The 16669-nt window shown below is 44.0% G+C and overlaps 1 protein-coding gene across 1 annotated transcript; it reads right to left on the minus strand.

Annotated features, from left to right (window-relative positions):
- Window positions 1-947: 947 nt before the first annotated feature.
- smad1 (SMAD family member 1) lies at window positions 948-14318 on the minus strand. The gene is made up of 7 exons (XM_068322071.1): window positions 14074-14318; window positions 7740-8286; window positions 5630-5899; window positions 5425-5541; window positions 2970-3194; window positions 2547-2803; window positions 948-2466 (listed from the first exon to the last, which is right to left on the minus strand). Exons 2-7 carry the CDS (start codon window positions 8137-8139, stop codon window positions 2323-2325), a joined length of 1413 nt encoding a protein of 470 aa, XP_068178172.1. The 5' UTR covers window positions 8140-8286; window positions 14074-14318; the 3' UTR covers window positions 948-2322.
- Window positions 14319-16669: the final 2351 nt, after the last annotated feature.

Here is a 16669-nt window from a genome sequence, read left to right on the forward strand (position 1 = left end):
TTCTTTTGACAGTAATTGGAAATATTCAGCTTGTATACTTGTTAATTCTCAGTATCCCAATGGTTTAATCAGTGAATGACACAGACGGCACAGCTACTAGAAAAAAATCCAATTTGTGTCTTAAAATGAGAGTCCTGAGTTCAAATGTGCCTACAAATGTCATTAGTAAATTTATTAAAATTAATTAATGTAATATTGTTGGGAGGTTTTAGAGACATTAAAATATGTGTGTGTGTGTGGGGGGGGGGGGGGGGCGTGATCTTTAAGTACAGTAGTGGGAAGAGCCAAAGATCCTCTAGAGTGCGTTATTATGAAGAATCTTTATTTGATGGGTCCTTGAGCTCACTAAAAATACATCAATGGCATCAACATATTAAAATGAAATGCTTTATTGTGGGGAAAGTATGGCTATTTAGTTTCATAAAAACACAGTACTTGTCAGAGGGGACAGTGGGGGATCAGGACACTCAGATAAATGAACTCCTCTCAGTGTAGTTTGTAAGACTTTTGCTTTCCCCTGCCTACCTGAAATGTTTGACTGTGGAATTTGGGAGAAACATGCAAACTCTTGGGAGGCAAGAGAACTAACCACTGTGCAACCACGCCACCCACGTCACTGTGCGGCAGTATGAAACTACTACAAACGCGCGTGCACACACACACACACACAAGGTTGTCAGTGATTTCCCAGGGAACGTTCTGCAAGACTACTGAAGCTGTTCCAGAACTGTCACAATGCGTAAAAATAAAAGAAGAGCACATGATTTTATGCACCGTCCTGCAATTTACTGGAAAATGCAATTATGCTTTAACATTAAGTGCAGCTGGGTCTGTGGGACACACTTGGAAATGTTGTGTCTCCTTAATTAAAGGTCTTAAGTCCACACACACATCCACAGAATATTTGATGCGTGTTTAAGTCCCTGACAATACCTTGATACATTTTTCTTAGCATGGGTGGCCTATAACACACACACACACACACACACACACACACACACACACACACACACACGAAACAGACAGTTGCAAGTAATGAAACATATTTATTGAACCTTCCAGTAGAGTCTTGATATTCATGGAATAAAACAGCTTTTCTGGGAGTTTAACTGAGCCAAAACACAAAAGGAGAACAAACACGTGAACACGTGAAAATGCAGACAACCAATACAGAAAAAAAAAAAAAAAAAAGTTCACCAAAAGATACAAAAAGAGTGTAATACAGTAATAGCAAAGAGGATTACTTAGAGCATCAAAGAAAATCTGCATTTTATAAAAAATATTCTAAACAGGACATCAATCAACAATTGAAATTTGAATGCTCAACATTTCCCATAACAGTCACTTAATAGGTTTTGCTCGGTCGATGAACGAGGAGGATGAGGGGCAGTCGCTGAAATTTTTAAACCCTCAGTGTGACTCTGAGTTCCACATTTCATTCCGACGCAAGTTCATGATAGAAACTAAATTGCACTCGTCTTTAGGCGATGCTCGGTTAACAGTCTTTAAAATCATTGCTGCACAGCACATAATCTAATAGTGAATATACTTAATCACTATTTTTTTCTCTTAAAATTAATTTGAAACTGTGTCACACAGGAAACAGTGTCACATTTAAATGTGTGATCATCTTTTTAAAAAAATTTTCATGAATAGGCTCAAATACCCTTTTAGTGCCACGCCCCACCCTAAACCCCACCCTTAAACTTCAAACGTTCCATAATTTTGCCCTCCTATTATCTTCGATGATGTATGATGAGGGATTTTTATAAAATACTTTGAACTGCTTTTAATTTATTAGCCTAAAAACAAAAACACATGAGGAAACAGCTTGTTAAAATATTTGGAGATGACTAAAAAAAAAATAAAAATAAAAACAGAAATCAACAATATTGGTCAACCTCCAATCAGCACATTTCAAACCGACCTCCATCCAGCATCTGACTGCAATTTTGGTGACCTGGAATGTCCCGCAATTCCAGGTCACAGCAAGAATATCTGGATTTTATTTTTAGATGCAAAAACTACGGAGTCAGGAGAACACAACCGTGACAAAGATCAACACTGGGATACATGCATCATGATGGGTGGGATTATTACAGTTGGTCACGAAGGTCAAGTATCCTCAGTCGCATCACGCTCGCTTTGTTTAATCATTTCCCAAACTGTAAATGTGCCCAATTCAGATATCCTTCAAGTAGAGAACAAACCCCCCCCATCCCACCTTCCCCCCCGATCGGCTTGTGTTTCAGTCAAAACTCTGATTGGCTGAACCACAAGCCAATAGGGCGTGAACGGCCGCCGGGCCGAGGACAGCGATGCCTAGGAGACGGAGGATATAGGGTTGTGGGGGGAGCCCATCTGGGTGAGCACCTTATCCAACCACTGCAAGGGGCCGTGCAGATGCACCTCAATCCAGCAGGGGGTGCTGGTCACGTCTTGGCGGTGGTACTCTGCCCCCCAGCCCTGGAGTAAACAGAAACAGATCGGATGATTTTCACGACTCTGTTTTTCCTCGGGTCTGTCTTCACATCCGAACGCCCTACCTTGACAAAGCTCATGCGGACGGTGCACATCTTGGTGAGCTCGTAAACGGCCTCGAAGCCGTGGTTGACAGACTGCGCCAGCAGCTCGGCGAACTCCTGGTTGTTGAAGATCTTCAGGCTGCAGCCGCTGGGGATCTTACACACGGTGGAGGGGTGGAAACCGTGATGGTAGTTACAGTTACGACTCTGGACGAAGATGCTGCTGTCGCTCAGGCATTCGGCATACACCTCCCCCCCGACGTAGTACAGGTGGGCACCTGGGAGGGAATCACATGTCACGTCACCTGGAGCCTGCTGATGATCAATGCACTAAAATGCTTCCTTAAACTGTTGTTATTATTGCATTCTAACATCTATTGACGACAACAACTGATTTAGTCTCGTCAGAGCATCTGTCCCATTGACCGGCTTCCCATGCTGCACCTTTGCCGATGTGCCGCCGGGTATTCTCGATGGTGGAGTTGCGATTGACGTTGGAGAGAAGCCCAAGGCAGAATCTGTTGCGGTTGTTGGAGGGATCTGTGAAGCCGTCGACGAGCACGCTGGTGGAGGACGCCTGGAACGCCTCACCGACGCGATTGTTGAGCTCGTAGTAAACGATAGAGCACCAGTGTTTGGGTTCCTCATAGGCCACGGGCTGCACATCCACTGCGTGAGGGGGGAGGAGAGATGCATTAGCAAGTCACAGGGGTTAGGCTTAGCGTGCCGTACATGCAGAGACACACGCAGACACATTTAATGCACATTTAGGATTCTTCAGGGCAGACGAGCTGCCAGGAGCCACTCATGCCAGGAGAAACCCGGCTATAAATCTCACTCATCCACGCAATTATTTCTTCCAAATTGTCCCCGGTAGTCTATAACGACGATCTGAATAAACAAATAGGACCCGCTGGTGATACTTGTGTATATTCATCCTGACCAAAATCAATGCAGATGCATCCGAAAGCATGCCAACCCGTCTGTGGTCTCCATGCCGGTCTTTACCGAACAGGAGGCCGGTCAATAAATAGAAAGTTTGTGAAGTGGAGGCGGTGCCAGCTTGGCCCCCCGCCCTCTCAGACAGAGGAATAAATCGTGTTTGTCTAAGCACATAGTTCTCCCAAACTTCCTCTGTAGCGTGGCACTGGCTAGCAGGTGTGTTTTGTCTGTCCTCCTCTCACAGCCGGGCTACAATAGACACCCGCTCGCCAGTACAGGATGCAGCTTGTGGAAAATAAATGAACCCCCCCCCACCACACACCACCACCACCTCCAGCATACAAGTCAGCAGCTCCTCCCAGTACCGCTGTCACCATGTGTGGGCAGGAAATAGTACAAACATTTTGTTGGTCAGGTGTGGCGTGGAAAAATAAAGGTTCACATCAAAGTTCAGTTTGGGGCTCATCGCTATGGTTACGACCATGGTTTTACACTACTACATACAGAGCCTTTGACGTCGATAACTTTGGCTTGATGAACAACCTGATGTGTCGGTTTCATTTGTTTGTTTGTGTGTTTGTTTAAAAAAATGTTCCATGCTTCTGGCAAAGTAAAGAATCCCAATCCAGACCAGAATCCCTCTCACGATTTAATCCACTCCCCACCCTTTTGCAGACTATCTTGCAAACAAACACATAAACAAACCTGGGCGGCGACCACATAACCTTCCCTGACAATAATAGACCAATCAAGATAAAAATACTCAGGCATGGACTCATGATGTTTCACGACTGTGCAATTTGATCCAGTTCCGGATCATAATCTGAATCTGGGAGATTAAAATACAAATTTGGGGGAGAGGGGAGGGGCTGTATTAGGTCGCAGCATGGTAACAGGGAGGGTTAGGGACATGGCACTGCCACAGTTTGCAGCTCAGATAGTGCATATCATTTTAACTGGTTTCATGTATCTCTGATGTGGATTAGATTTTTGTTGATAACTCATAAACTTCTAATTATAGAAAACTAATCCCAAGTGAGTTTCCGGGGTCTGGAAATCAGGTGCTAGTCCCTCGTCTGGTACGAGTTTTCCTGACAAAATCACCTGGGAGCAATGATCCAACACCCAATCTCCTCTTCATAACACAACGCTCACAAGAACACTCGTTTATTCTTTTAGAATCCGTCTGGTGGAAACAAAATTGTTGCAGAATTTTGTTGTGACAAAGCCTGGAAACTTTTGTCTTTTGCGAAAGTTTCCAGGTTTTGTTTTCCATAAAAATGATCACCAATAATCAGGCTTCTGTGGATCACCAATGAAGAGTTCAGTTAAAACCAAACCACAAAAAAAAGGGAATGGTAAATATTCACCATGAATCTCATCTGAATGTTTTGAATCTCATTGTGAACGAGATTCAAGTCATTCCCACCAGTAGAGATGTAGCGAACAATGATTTTTATTGACCTAAAAAAACAAAAAAACGCTCTGAGGTCTGGCTTCATTTGCTGAGGCTTGGAGCTTCCCGTGAGTTCGTACCCACCGCCTGATCCCTGCCGTGAACCAGCAGGTCGTCTCTAGACGAGGTTGGGTTTTATCTGGCAGGATGCGGCATCACCTCATCTGACCTTTCTCTCTCTCTCTTTCTGTTTTTACATTTCCAGTTTGACCGCGAGGGAAAACAAACAATGATAATGCTTCCTAGCATGGTTTCCTGAGGCAAACAGGTGCAGACAGACTTATGGGGGATGATATCACTGTGTGTGTGTGTGTGTGTGTGTGTGTGTGTGTGTGTGTGTGTGTGTGTGTGTGTGTGTGTGTGTGTGTGTGTGTGTGTGTGTGTGTGTGTGTGTGTGAGAGAGAGAGAGAGAGAAAGAGAAAGAGAGAGAGAGAGAGGGAGAGGGAGAAAGAGAGGGAGAGGGAGAGGGAGAAAGAGCGAGATAGCAGCTGCCATGGTTACCTGGCCGGTCGTTCGTCTCTAGAGGCAAGGGTAGAGCCATGAGGTTGGTGTCCATTGGTTGGGGGCAATCCTGAGTCATCTGCTCCTCCGGGGGCATGTAGGCAGGAGATGGAGTCTCTGCATCAGGAAGGAGGCAGAACAATGAGCAGAAAATAAAAATGTTTGGTGAGTGAAAAGTGGAAGGGGAGCGGCTGGGGGTTCTCACCAGGCATCTGGAACGGACTACCAGGGTCTGAGCTGGATGGCGAATGGGGGAAGGTCGCGCTGCTGCCGCTTCCCGGGGAGTTGGGGTAGCTGTTTCCCGGGGAGTGAGGGAAATTGGGGGGCATCGTGTTGGCCTGAGGAAAGGATTCTGGGAAGGTGGCGTTCTGCGGCATGTGTGGTTCGTTCTGTTGCAGCGGGTTTCTGAAGCAAGGCAGCATCGTATGCTTGGCGTTGAACTCACTGTTCCTCGGTACCAAAACGGGGGGAAGCACTGGGGGGGGGGGGGCACAGATTGAAACTGGTGAGAAGTCAGTTCAACCAGCCCTCAATAATTAGTTATCCCTCGTTACTCGCGGTTAATGCGTTCAAGGACCAAAAATATAAAAAAAATTCTGCGATATAGTGACAAACTATTTATTTTATTATTTACGGTAATTTAAACATTCATGAACCCTCCCCATATTTCTGTGTGGTCTCAACAGCAATGAGATGAGATGAAGTAACTTGATGCATCATGTATTTCATCTGCAGTAATTTTGCCTTCTTAATCCATTAAATCTACAAATAATCCTTATTGTCTTAAGATTACAGTATTTGCCCCGCTATAAGGCGTACCTAAAAGCCTTTCATTTTCCTAAAAACAAACAGTGTGTCTTTTAATCCAGTGCGCCTTGTATATGAAAAAAACTTGAACGTGTTGTTTGTTGAAGGTACGCCTTATAGAGCGGAAACTACTGTATTTTTTTAAACATATTTTCACAGTTGATCTTTCACTACTGACTGATTTTGCATTTTGCAACGGCAATATGACTGACGATGACCTGTGTGACCAATAGTGAACAAAATCCGCTGGCCTCACCTAAGTGAACTGGACTCAGACATCTTGTGCAACGACATTCATGTCATACGTGTCCTAATAAAGAAGTGTAATGACCACAGAATACAGAAATGTCTTTCTGGCTGTCTTTGTGTTTTTACATTCTGAACACAGATGTCCCTGTCGTTGGGCTCAGCCAACGGGATCTGGCTCCGGCTCTCAGGTTTCTGCTCTGAAAAGACATTTTGAGCTGAGGAATTCATCACTTGGAGTAAATATCCCTGTAATGTGAGAGCTGCTCAGGTACGAGGGACCATACAAAAGCACCCAGATTGTCTCTAGTTGTGTCTATAAATATATGAGCAGATAAATAAAGCGGGTACTGGAGCTGTAAATGGGTCCGGTGTCGTTGCCCTTGCAGGTGGGCCGTCGGTGCTGCCAACGGTTTGCTTTACGTTTGTTTCAAACATTAGAAGCAGGGCAGGTGTTGGGCGGAAATATTAAGGGAGATTGACAGGATGTGTGTAGGCGGTGGTGTTTGGGGACAACAAGGAGTTGGGGGGGGGCAGACAGGTGCTGGGGGGTTTTATCACCCGAACCCTCTGTCTTACAACCACTGCTAAAACAGAACAAGTGTGCGAGGCAGGCAACAACTCCTTCCTCCCATTGTGTGAGGGTGACTGGCATCCTGTTCCACTCACCCTCACAAAAACTCTGTGTGTGCGTGTGTGTGTGTGTACATGTGTGCATAAATGTACAACAACAACAACAACAAAAAAAAGCGGACCCTAAAACAAAGCCCTCATTCTCCCCTTAATGGAATTTCCTGCTGCAAACACACACACACACAAAGACACACACACAAAGACACACACACAAAGACACACACACACACACACACACACACACACTTGGCCCTTTACACACTTAACACTGCACAGCTGTTTCTATCTTGTCAGCTGATCTCTTTCTGTTTCTTTGGAGGCCAAGCAGAGTTTGATTTGTCTTGTTTCTGCTCTACCTTCACAGTTCCACTTCTCTTGTCCTCGTTTTATTTGAAATGTGTGATATTCACGTTACTGGACTATTTGCTTTACTTCACATAATCAATATCAATGCCTTTGGGATGCACCGATCAAATTTTTTTGTCCTTGATCCAGATTCTGACTTTTTTGTGTGTGTGTGAATCTCATTGGAATCATTTTTATGGAGTTGTATACTCACACTTTCTCAGTGGTTCGGTCAAGCCATGATTGATTGTCACTACCTCCCCTTTCCACATCTTGCCACTCACCTGGGCTGTCCACTCGTTTGTAGTGGTAGGGATTAATGCACACATCCTTCTGTTTAGAGCCGAATGGGAACTCGCAGCACTCCAAGGCCTTCAGCTCATGGTGGGACTGCAGATCCGGCCAGCGCCACACCCGACAATAAATGACATGCGGCAGGCCCTTCCTGTGGGACACCTGCAGTCGTCCATCCAGGGAGCGGGGGATGGTGACACAGTTACTGGGCTGGCCCGGGCAGCTCAGAGCTCTCTCCAACTCCTCCATGGCGCCCTTCTTCTTTTTCAGTTTTTTAACCAGAGCATCCACGGCCTTTTCCGCCCATTTCTCTTCCTCGTCTCCCTGCTTCCAGCCCAGCAGTCGTTTGACTGCCGGACTGGTGAAGGAGAAGAGCGAGGTGACGTTCATGTCGGACAAACCTCCCTCCTCTCCTCTCCTTTCTGTCCGAAGGAAGCGTGTACCGTCGGGATGGACAGTCCGTGTTTGGACCTTTTGGACTTTCAGATTATCCTCTCCTTCCCAGACGTGAGATCGGGTTCACTCCACAGCGACTTACTGGAAGAAAAAGAGACGGACGTTAAAGTCAATTCCCAAAAAGTTATCCCCGCAGAGACACACTGGGATGGATTTCCTGCCTGCTATCTGTGTGGTCGAGCTCAGCGGCAGCAACGATGGCAAACCTCTTCTCCCACCCACACAATGCTGATGTCTCACCAGAAGATGAGGTGATGATGTCACTGTCATCACCTCCATGGGCCTTGTCAATCATTGCTTCTGGGAAACTGGATGAGTCCTCACCCAGAATGCCCTCCTGTGAACGTCCACCCCAACCAGACATTGTCCAGATAGCTCACCACTCACTAATGTGGTTTACAGTAGAGAATGACACAAGCTGTACGTTTAAAACCGTTGGACAGATATATCTGACCTCTGCAAAGTTACTTCATAATTATAATCGTCCTTATCGGACATCCTTCCTTAGAGGACAAAACAAAGCTAGAAAAAGCCAATGTTTCGATAGTGTGAAGTCAAAAACCCAAAGACAATCAGATAACGATTATAGACGACAAGATCAGTACAGCAAACCTGATATTGACAATGATCCATCACAAACAAACCTCGATAGCAGCAAAAAACAAGAGGTTTGTCAGACTTCCTGTGTGAAATCTGAAAAGATATTAAAACCTCTGAGGCGAGAGATTTTCAATGAAATACGGCATCCACAGATCAACTAAGACCAGATTCCTGGTTTGGTTCAACATATAAAGGAAGTGTGCGTGTGCGTGTATGAATTCAGCCATTGGGAATGTCATATATCTTTTTTATAAAAGAGGAAATACAACTGCAAACACTTCCACCTTCTGCTGAAGTTTGTCTGAATGCCTCACAGAGGCGTGACACACTCACGGCTGAGAGTCGACTGGTATAAACGCTCGTCCCACATGGCGGGTGAGGACGAGTCACTCTGACAGTAAAGCCTGCAGTATATTGGATTTCCTACGAGCAGGAACAAATACATCATTAAGACTGCTGGCCAGTTATTCTTGGCTCGTCAGATTATGGGATGAAGGGCAATTTCTATCTTCGTCATCTACTACATGCATTGGCTACATCATACTGACAAATGGGCGGAGAAGTCTGATGAGAACAGGTGCTGTTTACAACGTGTGTGTGTGTGTGTGTGTGTGTGTGTGTTATGGGATCCCTGCTAGCATGACGAGATCTGCTATCTTCCATCAGAGTTATAGGAAGCAGGCTACATAGCAGCGTCTTCATATCTGTCATCAACGGTAACATCAGTGACATCATTTCCTCTCGCTGAGCTCTTACGGTCCGGCCTGTGTGAAGAGTGGAAGTGAGTCGCAGAGGGTTTTTCTGCCAATCTGTCTATGAACTATAAATTCCTACTTGATTGTGTAACATGTCTGTTACAAACAAGGGACAGGTGACAAACAAAAATTACGTTTTGGAGGGTCAATGCCGGTGAACGTCCACGATGTCCATTTTTGTTTTGTTGGCAAAACATATTTAGGCCCATAACAAAAATCACCCTACATTTCAATCTTGTTGGCGTTTAACGTGAAAGCTGGAGATCTTATCTCTTGGATATTTACAACCTTTGACAGAAGAATTGGACAGCCGGCCAAACTGCATGCTTGCTGAGGGTCTTGATAGCGGTGCATCGATTGTTTGGACAACGCTAGTTTAGAGTTGTGTGTGAAGAAGTCACAATATAAAGGCGTCAGTGTGCATCCCTGTTTCTATACCTATGTATAGACCAGGATGTTTGCAGGCCCTTTCTGGGTCCGTTTCCTGAAAGATTCCCAGAAAATGTCATTTTAAAAGGACTCTACGCTCAGTTTTGGAGCTTGTCCGTCAAATCTGAAAATTTATCCTCACATCTAAGTTTACATGCAAAGTGAAAGCTCTTGAATAAAACATTTGGCACAGATTCGGTCTCCTTTAATGATTTTGATTTTAACCGTTTGTTTCAAATGTTTGTTTGAAGCTGAAGATTGTCACAAAGATACCAAAATACAAATCTGTTTTACTTCCTGCTATATTGTGATATTGTGTCTGTCTCTTTCTGGTGACAGGTCAGAGCATCAAGGTTATATTTAGCATATTTAGCATGGACATGCTCCTTGTTTCTCTAACACTACCTGGAAAAGCTCAGATCACACCAACGCCAACAAAAACCTGACATTTTTTAATCCTAAATATTCTAAACTGCAGTCAGTGTCCGCAAGAGATTTCCGCTACGTTTGAATCTAATTTTTTATTTTTTTAACCATTAGTTAACTCGACATGTTTTCCAGTTCAGCGTAGCACAGATGTGCGCAGTGGCCTTGGCTCTAAAAGCTGAAACACACACCATCATTTACACATAAAACACATAAAAACACTTTGACGTTCCCTACATCTGAGTCTGGGCTTCATGCTCTTTTACTATTGCGTTAGCGGCAGCTTGTTATGACCGTCAGTTAGCATACTGGACAGAAAGCCAGGCTAATGGGAACACTGAGTGGGATGATACGACACAGACAGGCGGAGGTTTGACCCACCTGGTGCGAGCTGTTAGCCGCTACACTAGCACCATGGATCATTTTGCACTGCTCCAGTGTCTGTTAATCAATTTAGGCCTGAGCTGTGTAGGATGAGGAGGCAGTAATGATGCTCTCTGGACCCTCCCCAGGGATGGAGCATTATAAAGAAGCTACATTATTTATCAGCAGGGTCCTGGAAGGGGCCTCCATTAGTCCCCGCTCAATGGAGTCACCAGCTATAAGCAGAGGAGAGCAGGAAGAGGAAAGCAATAGATAAAAAGAATGAAAGCGTAAGAGGGGGATGAAGAAAGAGAAATGTAGGAAGAAAGTGAGAGTGACAGCAAAGTCAAAGATGCAAGACAGAGGAAGAGGATGGATGAAGAAAAATGCCGAATACAACCTGTCGATTCTGACAAAGATGCATAATATGCTTTTGAGCGAATACAAATCACTGCCAACCAACCACAAAGGGGGGAAGGTGAACAAGAACATGATAACGTCACGCTAAGTCGGCTGATCCTGGGCGTAAGCTTCATGAAATCTCACAAGATTGCATGCTGTACGAACAAGATGGCGTTTCGGGCTGATGAACAACGACAACCGGACATCGACGACACGGGAAATCTAAGTCGTTTAAGGTCGTCTAAAATTTTTTGGCATGCAATTGGTATTTTTGGTTTAACCTGCAATATTAAGGAAGGCAGCGTGTCGTATAAATGGCCATATCACTAATTTAGTACATCTATTAGCATTTTATCAGCACTGTGTTAACATAAACAACCAGAACAGGCAGCACTTATTTTCAGGCAGCGGGAACACAACAGGATTAAATCAAACTGTATGGACCCACAAACCCCTAAAGAGGACAAAAACACATCATAAAAGATGGATTTTTCTTGGTTGTTCATTCTGGAAACAAGACTTTGACCAGTTCTTTTCTCTTCGTGCTAAGCTTTCCTTCATATTGAATATCAATGTCACCATTGCACATGTGCAGCCAGAATTGTTGCTTATCTCTTGAAATCTATTGGATAATTTCAAAAGGAAACTACCTGATCAATTTTTTTAAGAATTGGACATTTTTCTGATATTTCCTGCAACAGACTAGCACATGATTGGAATTTGGGAAAAATTTGCTAAATAATGCCCATCATATGTCGTCCAAACAACAATCAAAATTTGAGATTGAACAGCCAGCCCTTGCAATGACCAACTAGACCTTCACCTCCATCCTCATCGCGTTGTCCATGCAACCGTGTTTTATGTAAAATGAATAATAAACTTCATTTATTCACCACTGCCACCCGTGTCTCTTGAAACACTTCGAGCAATACTTGAAACAACCACAAGGTGCTGCCCTCGGTGACTCGACGTGGTATTGACCTGGGAGGCTCCTAAAGGTCACTGTGGTCACTTTACCTTTACAAAACAAAAACACATATATACACACACACACACAGCTCTACTTTATACAGGACAAACATCACACTACTTTATCATGCCGTGGAAAAACACTAGAACACCTCACCACCAGACTTGTGGTCAGTATTGCCCTGACTTTGAAGGCTTGACCTGGGATCAGATCACCCGTAGCCCCAGACATGCCCGGCCACACATCACTGTAGACATAACTACCAAACACATGGGGTTTGAGGCAGCTATCTCAACCATGCTTGGCACTCAGTATTGGGTTAGTGTTGTGTTAGGGCGGACACCTCACCCCGACACATGGCAGGCTGTGTTGTCCAGGCAGTGCAGACACACAAGACGGTTTTGACGTTGTTCACTACTGTTGTGACTGACTCTGTGGATACAGGAATGCTGCTAACCTATATTTACACCATGTGGTTTACGAGGTTTTTTTTGCCTCAGCTGCAATCAGAGATGGACAGATACATGTTCGACCCGGGTATTTAGCGGCAAACGAATGTTTAAGGAGAATAAATACAAGAAGACGACAAATGCTTTGGATGATTGGGTCTACGTTGCCGTTTATTAAATGCACTTCAACATGATGTAGTACTAACCCTGTTGTTTCAATTATATAAAAACACCAATTGTTTGACTTTTCAGAGCGAATTTAAAGTTGTGCGCTCAACGATAAAACAATTGGAGGTAAATCACAGACAAGGACAAATTCCTGTCCTTTGGGTAATCTGATATGTCTTCTTCAATAATGTCAGGAGATCTGGCCTTAGCTGCTGTAGGTCTCTCTCTCTCACACACACACACACACTGTGTCACAAACACTACACAACACGGGACACAAGTACTGTACCGTGAAAGAACCGGTGGACCAGCAGAAACAGCCTCAGGAAGAACACATGAGTCAATGATGGTGAAATAAAGACTTTTGAAATGGGATGTAGGAGGAAGGCGTGTGTGTGTGTGAGAGAGAGAGACATGGCAACCGCAGTAGCATCATTAACAAGGGCATGACACAAAGAAAAACTACACAACTTAACATAAACTTAGAACTGAACAATTAATACAGCCGATCACAAACTAGATCATTCACTTTTTAATAAGGATTATTGGAGATTAAAAATATTTAAATTGCTTCTGCAATGTGTGGATGGGCTGATAAACTGTGTTTTCGTATTCTTGAGATAAGTTAATATACAGTATATTCTTATGTCATATCACTATCATAGTCCGCTTTATTGTCAAATGTACCATATATGCACAGCACACAGCACAGATGAAATTACAATCCTCTCACAGACATGACATTGGGATTTGGTAAACTGTAGTAAATATTTAATATTTTTTTAATTCCTTAAGTAAATATATCAAAACATCCCAATCTCAGGCTCCACAGTGCACTGGGGTCGTGCTCTTGGGGCCCCCTGCCCCTCAGCCCAAGTTAGCCGGGTTCGGCTCCAGCAACACCCGCGCCCCACCATAAGCGGAACCAGCGGTAGACGATCCCAACCCCATGACTTCCATCCTGAAGCAGTATGAATAGTGGCAGTACACAGCAGAAAACTGATTCCAAGTGTTTGAGTGTCTAAAATCAACATTTCTACAAGACAAGGATCAATACTTCATTTTTATTTCCGCATTAGTTCCCCCGCAAATCCATTTACAACTCCATTCTGATACTGTAAAAGGAGGGAAAAGTTAGAAGCTGCCATTGACTCACTGTTGAGGAGTTCAACGCAGGGATCTACTTTACTTCCAAACTAAACCGTGTACACAAATAACGAGTCAAACTAAACGTGATGACACGTTTCATTTCGCGAGTTAAGAAAGAAAAGAAAGCTTTAAATATATAAATAAAGAGTTACGGTACCTTTTTCTCTCACTGCAGCAGCGCTTCTCTCTCTCTCTCTCTTTTCTCTGCCCTCTCTCCCGCGCTCTCTGCCTGTCTTCGGTTTGTTCGGCCTGGCGTCAGGGAGTCGCGGAGCCGTCTCACCCCTCCGCCGAGCGCCAGTATCACGCCGCGGGACGTACTGTAGCGCGGGCAATAACAAGGCCCAGTTTTCACGCAGTGAACATCTTCATTCACTGCATGTAAAATGGATTATGTAACTGTGCAATAATGGGGTTTTTTTTTTCTTCCCCCAGCTCTTTGTATGCTGTTTGAATTGCCGTCACCCAATAAAAGTGATGAAGTTGTACTCGCTTGTGGTTTGGAGAAAAAAGGTGTCTTTACTCCTCTGGTTTGCAGAACATTCCTGTAAAACAGTGTGCAGATGATTTCAGTCTTACCTGTGTGCAAACACAAACAGATCAGTCAAGGGCTTGTTTGATCTGATCTTTTACAGCTACCACAAAATCAAAATAAAGAAGAAAAACATTGTAATCATAAAAAAAAAAAACCTTAGTTTTGACTGAAACTAAGTGTCCACAGTCCAGGCTCAACTCGGACTGTGTGTACAAGAAGGGGCAGACAGGATGTACTTCCTGAGGAGGCTGGCCTCCTTCAACATCTGTCCTGAGCTCCTTCTCATGTTCTGTCAGTCCGTAGTCTCCATTGTGCTGTCATACGCCATTGTGTGTTGGGGTGGTGGGGCCAGGAAAAGAGATATGGACCGTCTGAACAGACTCATCCGCAGAGTGGGCTCAGTGGTCGGGCTGAGCCTGGACTCTGTGGAGACAGTTCTGGGGAGCAGGACCATGTCCAAAGTCAGGGCTATCATGAACAACACCAGTCACCCCCTGTACACCACCTTCTCCCAGCAGAGGAGCACCTTCAGCGACAGACTGCTGTCACACAGCACCTCCACAGAGAGGCTGAGGTCCTCCTTCGTGCCCCGTGCCATCAGGGGGTACAATGACTCTCTCAGGTGGCGAGGTCAGCACGCGGTTAAATGGATTTAATTTAATTTTATACTGTTTATATTTTCATTTTATACTGTTTATATTGTAGTTATAGTTTATTATATATCCTGTTAATGCTACATGTGTCTATTAGTGTAGTGTATGTCTTGTGGTATGTCCTGTTTTGTTTTTTCCTGGTGTTTGGCTGAGCAGTGGATATGTGCAATTTCCTCCGGGATTATTAAAGTATCTATCTATCTATCTATCTATCTATCTATCTATCTATCTATCTATCTATCTATCTATCTATCTATCTATCTATCTATCTATCTATCTATCTATCTATCTATCTATCTATCTATCTATCTATCTATCTATCTATCTATCTACCTACCTACCTACCTACCTACCTACCTACCTACCTACCTACCTACCTACCTACCTATCCACACTGTGGTTTTACCTGTTGTGAACTCCTGAACTGCACCAAACCTGCCTCTTATGTTCCCCTCTGACTTTTAACTGTGATGTGATAAGCACTATTTATGTTGTCAAGAGAACAAAAGTGTCCGAGGGGAAGGGTAAGTACAGCAGCAAGCTTCCACATGCCACTGTCTCAACTTCTAACCTCATGACTATTGTTCATACACAGTATCATCAGCCCTAAATCGTGTTGTGGGCGTACTGAGGCATAATTGTGCAATATCAAAAGTGAAAACAATTCTTCAAACATCTCATCAATATTGCATGATTATGCACGAAAATAGCCTCCAGGCAGGGCCGCATCATCATAGGTCTTTTGAAGTGTTACTTCCTGAGGTGTGTTGGATTGGGTTGGACACGTGCAATGTCATTCACGGATTAAAGATGGGTGCAAAGTAACTTTCTCAGATGGTGAGTAAAGAGAGGCAATCTTCAAACACAGTGTATCATCTACAAACATAAAATAGCCATAACTACACTACTACAGGCATCCGGGTGGATGGTATGTATAGGGAATTAAGCGGACTTTAACTGCATGGAAACAGCACGTCAAACACTTCTAAGCTTTGGGTTGAAAAAACAACCCAAAAAAACTGAGTGTGTTCAGCATCATCCATGACTTTTTCAGTCAAGTTCAGGGTTGTAGCTGCGAGGGGACTAGATTATCTTCAAGACAGGCGGAGGGAAACGCTCAGATCGGAGGAGGCTCCTAGCGTTGGTGACGTCACGGCGCTGGCGACAGCATGTCTGAGTGAGGCGGGAGCGAGCTGCACGTGAATAAATCTGGGAAAACAGTGAGCGGAGTAGAGAGGAGAGAAGAGGAGGATAGTAATGATGATGATGATGGTGATCAAGTGAAGGTATAGAAAAAAGATTCCTAAATTCCTAAATTTTTTTTGTTGAAAAACTCCCGCTATTGCACTGGCACACATTTATGAGTAGGTATTTTCTTCAAAGGAAGGTGCTACTGACTTTTTATTATAGCAACATAATAAACCAGACACACTCTCGTTTAATTTACTTTAATATTTGGATAGACTCCTCTTGTTAAACAGCAGGTAAGTGGAAAAGTTACCCTACTGTTTTAGAAACAGTCCTACAAGTGCTCAATTTTGAATTTATTCTGCTTTGTTCTTCCGCTC

The sequence above is a fragment of the Antennarius striatus genome, chromosome 8 (genome assembly GCF_040054535.1).
Source record: "Antennarius striatus isolate MH-2024 chromosome 8, ASM4005453v1, whole genome shotgun sequence".
Taxonomy (NCBI): Eukaryota; Metazoa; Chordata; class Actinopteri; order Lophiiformes; family Antennariidae; genus Antennarius; species Antennarius striatus.

Excerpts from the sequence above, each read along its gene's own strand:
- smad1 (XM_068322071.1), bottom strand. The coding sequence starts at position 8,139 with ATGAACGTCACCTCGCTCTTCTCCTTCACCAGTCCGGCAGTCAAACGA. Across the intron at positions 3,195-5,424 it reads AGAGACGAACGACCGGCCAG|TGGATGTGCAGCCCGTGGCC; the intron begins GTAACCATGGCA and ends CCCCTCACGCAG. Across the intron at positions 2,467-2,546 it reads TCCGCATGAGCTTTGTCAAG|GGCTGGGGGGCAGAGTACCA; the intron begins GTAGGGCGTTCG and ends TGTTTACTCCAG.